At 60.5% G+C, this 6,502-nt stretch overlaps 1 protein-coding gene across 1 annotated transcript; it reads right to left on the reverse strand.

Moving 5' to 3' along the window:
• Window positions 1-1,158: 1,158 nt before the first annotated feature.
• On the reverse strand, window positions 1,159-5,988 carry EN1 (engrailed homeobox 1). The gene is made up of 2 exons (XM_060015724.1): window positions 5,053-5,988; window positions 1,159-1,926 (listed from the first exon to the last, which is right to left on the reverse strand). Exons 1-2 carry the CDS (start codon window positions 5,951-5,953, stop codon window positions 1,610-1,612), a joined length of 1,218 nt encoding a protein of 405 aa, XP_059871707.1. The 5' UTR covers window positions 5,954-5,988; the 3' UTR covers window positions 1,159-1,609.
• Window positions 5,989-6,502: the final 514 nt, after the last annotated feature.

Raw genomic sequence — 6,502 nt, forward strand, 5'->3', positions numbered from 1 at the left:
AGTCCGGGGGTCCTGGGGGTCCGGGGGGCGTGTGTCTGCGCCCCTCTCGGTCAGAAAGCAAGCCAGGCTTTGTTGGGATTGTGAAAGGGACCCTGCTTAGGCTTTGGGTTAGGGGCGAGTCAGGCCTGTGCCCACGTCGGAGGTCGCGGCACAGAGCGATCCGGCAGCTGACCGAGGGGCTGCCGCTCTGCATAGCTTCCCAGCATCCGGGCCTCCTCTCCCGGTTTTACGGAGCCAGGAGCTCCGAGCCCCGCGAGGCTCGTGTGCCGCCCTCGACCAGCCGTTTCGTCAACAAAATCACTTCTCCAAACGAAGAGCGGGAAGTCCAGGCAGCCCCGAGGCGCCCCTCGCTCAGGAGGGGAGGCAGCCCCTCACCGCTGCCCTGCCCTGGGAAGGCCTTCTGCTTCTAGAGGAGAAAACCTCCAGCAAAACTCGCATCAGAAAAAAAGAGACAGAGAAAGAAAAGAAGTAAAGCTGGAGCGAGGAGCAGGTTGAACCAGAGCAGGCTGCAGCCGGGCTGGTCCTGGCTCTGCGCGGGAGGCAGCCCCGAGAGCCCGGCAGTGTGTCCGAAGTCAGGACTGGGGGGTTCCGGCCTTTGGGCTCCTTTCAAGGCAATCGGAGACCAAGAGTGTCCCTCCAGACCCTCCAAACCCGGGCCTCCAAACCCGGGTCTGGGCCGCCCCTATCACCGCGCCCCCCTGGCACCCCGCATTCATTGTGTGGTGTTGGATCTTAAGGCTCGGCCGAGCCGCCGCGGCTCCCAGCCCGGTGAGCGCGCGCTGTGCGCCGGGCCGCCGTGTGCCTGCGCCCTCGCCCTTCCCCAGCCCGCAAAGAGGAGGGCCGCCAGCCGCTCGTGAGCACAGTGTACACTTTATTTCAGACTACAGGTTTCTGAACATAATAAAATCTTTGGCTTGTAGCGGCGGTTCAGTCTCGCAGTCTGTGGGGTCGTATTTCTCAACAAGTCTCCGGAAAACGAAAGGGGTGGGGGGCAGGACAGACAGACCGACAGAGGGGGCCGGGAGAAGGGCAGACACGCGAGGAAGCACACTCTCACGCACACAAAGAAAAGTCCCAGAGAAACGAGGGCCAGCGATGCGGGGCGGGAGGCACCGGAGAAGCAGTAACATTCAAAAGAAAACGAAACTGGGCCGGGGGCAGCGAGGCGGAGGCGGGGGATAAAATAATTATAATAATTATAATAATTATAACAATAATAATAAAGGAGATTAATAAAAAGTCCAGCAAATAGAGATCGCTACACATAATTCTTTTCCTTACCTGAAATTAAATATATACAAGGTCGTAAGCGGTTTGGCTAGATAGAGCTTTAAGGAGTTCGCAGTTTCGTCCCTTATACTGTGAAGAGAGAACTGATCTGATTTTTCGATAGCACCTGTCCAAGTCTTTCTCCCTTTGGAAAAATGTCTCGTTCCAACGCGACTCTCCGTCCTGGGGACCCCTTTCTCTCTCTTTTCCCTGTTGTTCCCTTCCTCCTCCTTTGCGCTGATTATTTCTCCCCGGGCGTGGGGCCGGCAAGGCGGCGGTGGCGGTACCAGGAGGGGGCGCGGGCGCGGCGGCCGGACCGCGCGGCCCCTGCCGGCGGCGGCTACTCGCTCTCGTCTTTGTCCTGGACCGTAGTGGTTGAGTGGTTGTATAGTCCCTGCGCCATGAGGTGCAGCGCCAGGCCGTTCTTGATGCCCGTGGCTTTCTTGATCTTGGCGCGCTTGTTCTGGAACCAGATCTTGATCTGGGACTCGTTGAGGCTGAGCTCCTGGGCCAGGGTCTGCCGCCGCTGCTCGGTGATGTAGCGGTTCGCCTGGAACTCCGCCTTGAGTCTCTGCAGCTGCTCGGCCGTGAACGCCGTCCGCGGCCGCTTGTCCTCCTTCTCGTTCTTCTTCTTCTTTAGCTTTCTGGTGCGTGGACCTGCAGCGGCAGAGAGGGACGGGTGGGAGGTGGGGACGGAGGGCAGAGGGGAGGGGGAAGAGGGCAGAGGAAGCCGTGAGAATTGCGGAGCCGAGCGGGGATCGCGCCCCGCGCTTCCTGGGCGCTAGCCGAGGCCCCGCTGCCGCCGCCCCCCACCTATCACCCTCGCCCGCTAGCCCCTAGATCAATCGGCTGGCTCCTGGGGTCGCTGGGTTCCCCTCTGGGATGCCCGAGGGTCACGGAGGCAAGTTGGCCGAAGTTGTGTGTGCACCCACACCCCAGTTCAGCACAGGAGAGCCGTGTGATAGGCTTAAATCACAGAGTCCAAGATGGAGAGATATTTGGAGCTCCATCCAGCCCAACCCAGAGTTGGAGATCGGGGGCCTGCTGTCTTCACAGTCCCGGAATAAAAAGAGGCTCAACACTGTAGTAGTAGAGACACTAGGACGGGATTGCCCTGGGGAAATCGCCAGCCTGAAAGCCAATCGTCTCCCCCTCCTCAAGAAGCGCACCTACACCCACACACCTACAACAAGACCCCATCTGCTTGTAGCTATCGACTCCAGAAAACAAGGGGATAAGGAGGGCGCTGTGAGAGACCTGTCTAGCTCCAAAGTATTCAGCATCTGCTCTCTCGACCTGTTCTTCTGTCCCTGTGGCCTAAAACGAAGCCCTTTTATAGGGTCCCAGGAAGACGCTGACCACCCGTTTCCTTGAAAAGGGAGAAAAGGCCTTCACCCGGTTGTATGCCTTACCCACGTGCCCTGCCCTGAGTTCTCTGTTTTGTCCTTTGGATGGTGCCAGTAAGAAAGAGAGGGCCCTCCCCATTCCTGCACCCAGCAGCACAGGCACGGCTCCCTCACCTCTCTTTTGGACACAGAAGCTGCAATTTCAGGATTGAAGACTGAATAACAAAAGCAAGCCAGAGCCGCTTTCCCTGCCCACCTATTTGCACGGTTATTTATCCACGAGCAAAACAGGGGCAGAGGGACACAGAGAGTGGGGCAATCCCGACAAAAATCTGTGCTTTGCCTCTAAGACGGGTATAGGAAGAGGCCACAGGAAACCTTCCTAGGAAAGTGAAGTGTCCCTCAGAGCCTAGTCTGCGAAGAGGGCTGCCATGGAGCCCAGCCCTGAGGAGAAAAGGGAAAAGACAGGAAGCTGACTCTAAAGCCTGCACCTCTGCCCATCAGCCTGCACACCCAAGCCTCCTGGAGTTTCCTTGCTGGGCCCTGTCATGCTATGGGAGCTTCCTGAGTCAAGTGAAGTCCCTGTCAGGGCTGTTAACCTATAAAACTGTCTGGAAGAAGCATCTTCCCCGGCATCTCCAAACCTAGCAACAGAGGGGCAAACTGGGCAGCTGGCCTCTGGGGCAGACCAGCGCTAGGGTCACCAGCTGTCCTGTGACAAAAGAGTCCAGGCCTGGCCGCCCCGCAAGTCCGGGCTGGGGTTCGTCTCCCTGAACTGCTCATGCAGGAGCAGGAGCCAGCACCCTGCCTCCCCAGGCTCGTAAGAAGAAAGCAGCCAAGAACAAAGACAAGGCCCACTCCTGAGCCCGGTGCAGAAAGCACTGGGAGGCGGGGTGGGACGGGAGGAAGGCCTTGGTGTAGTGTAGTCATTAGCCTAGCGAGCAGAGATGGCCCAGGAAATGTGTACATCCTCAGAAAGACCCTGCTTGCGCGTTGTGCGTCCCGGACGTGGTTAGAATGTTGTTGTTGTTGGTGGGGTGTGTGTGTGTGTGTGTGTGTGTGTGTGTGTGTGCGCGCGCGCGCGCGCAGAGGGAGGAACACTTGTAATAAAATCGTAGCCTCCTGGCCAGCCCGAGCCTCACGGCCTGACAGCTCAATCACTCTATCCATCAGGCGAGTCAATCAAAGCAGCTTTTCGGAGGTTCAGGGAGCCCGTGTCAATAACGGGGCTCGAGATGGCGGGGGCTGATAGCGCGCATCGATCCGCGCGCAGCCGGCAGCGGTGCGGAGGCGGAGACCAGCCAGAGTAGAGCGGCGCACCGCTACGCCGTACCCTGCCTCCTGCCAGACCCCGGTGGCCGGAACCCCAATCGGAGGCCAAGAACCCCTGCTGCCCTCCTCTTGGCTCCCACCGGTCTCCCGGGAGCTGCAGTCCGGGGAGGCGGGCAGGCCGCAGCCTCCTCTCCCGGGGCCTAGCGGCTGTCCCACAGTAGGTCTCAGATTGGGGTTCTCGAAGCGCAAGGAGTATGTGGGTAAAGGGCCGAAGGAAAATCGAGAAAAACGGGCCTATGGCTGACAGAAATCTGCTATCTGGCAGACGTGCGAAAGGAAGGAGTGAAAGAAGGAAGGGGCAGGGCCGGGAGGATGTGCGAGGCGTGCTTCGGAGAATCTGGGGCAGAGGGGTCTCTCATGCCCTCGGCCCAGCTTTCTGACCTGAGCCTGACCTGTCTTCTCTCCCACTGTCTGTCTGTCAGCTCTAGAAAACCAGGGGCCAGGGGCTCTCGGCACCCACCGTTTCAGCAACTGCCCTTCCCTGAATTCCACCCACCCGGGTCAGATTCTCTTGGCTACCCGGCCTGGGGAAGAGGGACAGCGATCTGACGCGTTTCTCTCTCTTCCTGTGTCTCCTTAAATCTATCTCTATGCAAGTGAGCTCTCCGCGGAAAATATCGATATGGTGTTTGTGTCTGTAAGAACACAAAGTGAAGATTATTACTCTAATGACAGCTTTGTTCGATTTCGGCCTCCGCAGGACGAGGCTGGCGGGATTTCAGACCCAGATTTCTAGGCCCACCTTCTCGCTGATTCTAAAAACCCCTTTCCCTGGACGGAAAAGCAATGATTGCTTGTGTCTTTCCTAAGAATAATAAAGGTAAAACACAAAGAAGGCCGGAAGGGCTCGGAGTTCAACACCGAAGGATCGAGCTTCCCGTGCCCTGAGCTGTAGCCTCCCGGGAGGTGGCCGCAGAATCCAGGAGCGCAAAACTGGGTGCAATGCTCGACTGTGACTGGGACCGAGGTCAAGGAGGAGGAAGCAGGCGTGAGAGAAGAGAACGCCCGAGATCCGGCATGCTCTCCCCAACCCGGAGGCTAAGAGTTCTAGGGGCGGCGTCCGCGGAGCCGAAAGGCACGGCGCAGCCTGGGGCTGGGTACTCACCGGAGGACGGACGATCCGAGTAGCGCGTGCAGTAGACCCAGGCGGGCCACACGAGGGGCTGCTGCGAGTCAGTTTTGACTACGGGCCCGCCGTTGGCTGAGCCCATTAGCAGGATGGCCGGGTTGCTGTGCTCCGGGTACTTAGCACCCTGCGCTCCCGGGCTCCCCACGCCGCCTCCACTGCCACCGCCGCTGTCCGAAGGTTTGGCCGCTGCTGCTGCTGCTGCTGCCGCTGCTACGGCCGCCGCAGCCGCCGCCGCCGCCGCCGCCGCCGCCGCCGCCGGGTTCCCAGCTTTGGACGCACCCGCTCCGCCGGCGGTGGCTGGCGGGGAACCGTCGGGTGGGCCACAGTTCGCGTCCGGGGCGCACAGGAGTGAGGCGGCGCCTGGCGCCCTCGTGCCCAGCGGGTGGACAGGGTCTCTACCTGCGCCGGTCTGGCCTCTGTCACGCTCGACCCGACCTCCTCCTGCGCCTCCTCCGGCCGCCGCCGCCGCCGCCACCAGGAGCTGCGGCGGCGGCTGCTCCTTTTTGCAGCCGAAGTCCGGCCTCAGGATGTTGTCGATGAAAAAGTTGGTGGTGCGGTGCAGCTGGGCCGCGGGCTGCGGCTGGTGAGCAGGCGCCGCGAGATGCTGCTGCTGCGGCGGCGGCGGCGGCGGGGGCGGGGGGTGCGGGGGGAGATGCGGGTGGTGGGCCAGGGGCGGCAGGCAGGGCGCCGCGGGCGGCGAGGGGGGCGCGGGCTGCGGGGACACCGGCACGCTGTCTCCATCGCTGCCGCTGCTGCCGCTGGCGCCGGGGCTGAGGCTCAGGCTGAGGCTGCCGGGGGCCGCCGCCGCCGCCACTGCCGCCGCCGCGCCGAGGCCCGAGTCGCGCTGACTTTTAGGTTCCGGCTGCTGTTCTTCCATGCTCGGCCGCCCCGCCGCCTCGGCCGCCGCGCCGGCCCCCGCCCCCCCCGCCTCGCTCCCCACCCCACTTTGCCAGCGGCCCGTGGGGGTGCGCGGAGGAAGGAGGCCGGCGAAGCCCCAGCGAAGGCACGGGGCGGGTGCAGAAAGAAAAGCCCAGGCGCCTGGCCTGGATCGCTCGCTCTTATCGAGCAGATCTCGCTGTCTCTCCCTCTAATTTGTAGACATCCAGATATGGAGACACTTGGCTATTTCTTTTTTCTTTCTGCAACCAGATTCAATGATTTGTTTTAAATGGGGAGTAAGCTACGGCCAAAAAGAGAGGAAAAAAAATAAAAAAAGGAAAGGAAAAAGAAAGCAATAAAAAAGAAAAAAATCTCCAAGATTTTTTTTTCTTAAAGATAAAAAATAGTCTTTAAAGTCTAGCCATCTTCCTAGGCAGTACTGAGGGGTTTGACTTCCCCGAGTGTCACGCTCAGCTGTGCCCAGAGCGCGAGGCTGGCAGCGCCTTTAATCGCCTTTGCTTTTTTTGCAGGGAGAGCGCGTCTCCGC

This window comes from Delphinus delphis, chromosome 7 (genome assembly GCF_949987515.2).
Source record: "Delphinus delphis chromosome 7, mDelDel1.2, whole genome shotgun sequence".
NCBI lineage: Eukaryota > Metazoa > Chordata > Mammalia > Artiodactyla > Delphinidae > Delphinus > Delphinus delphis.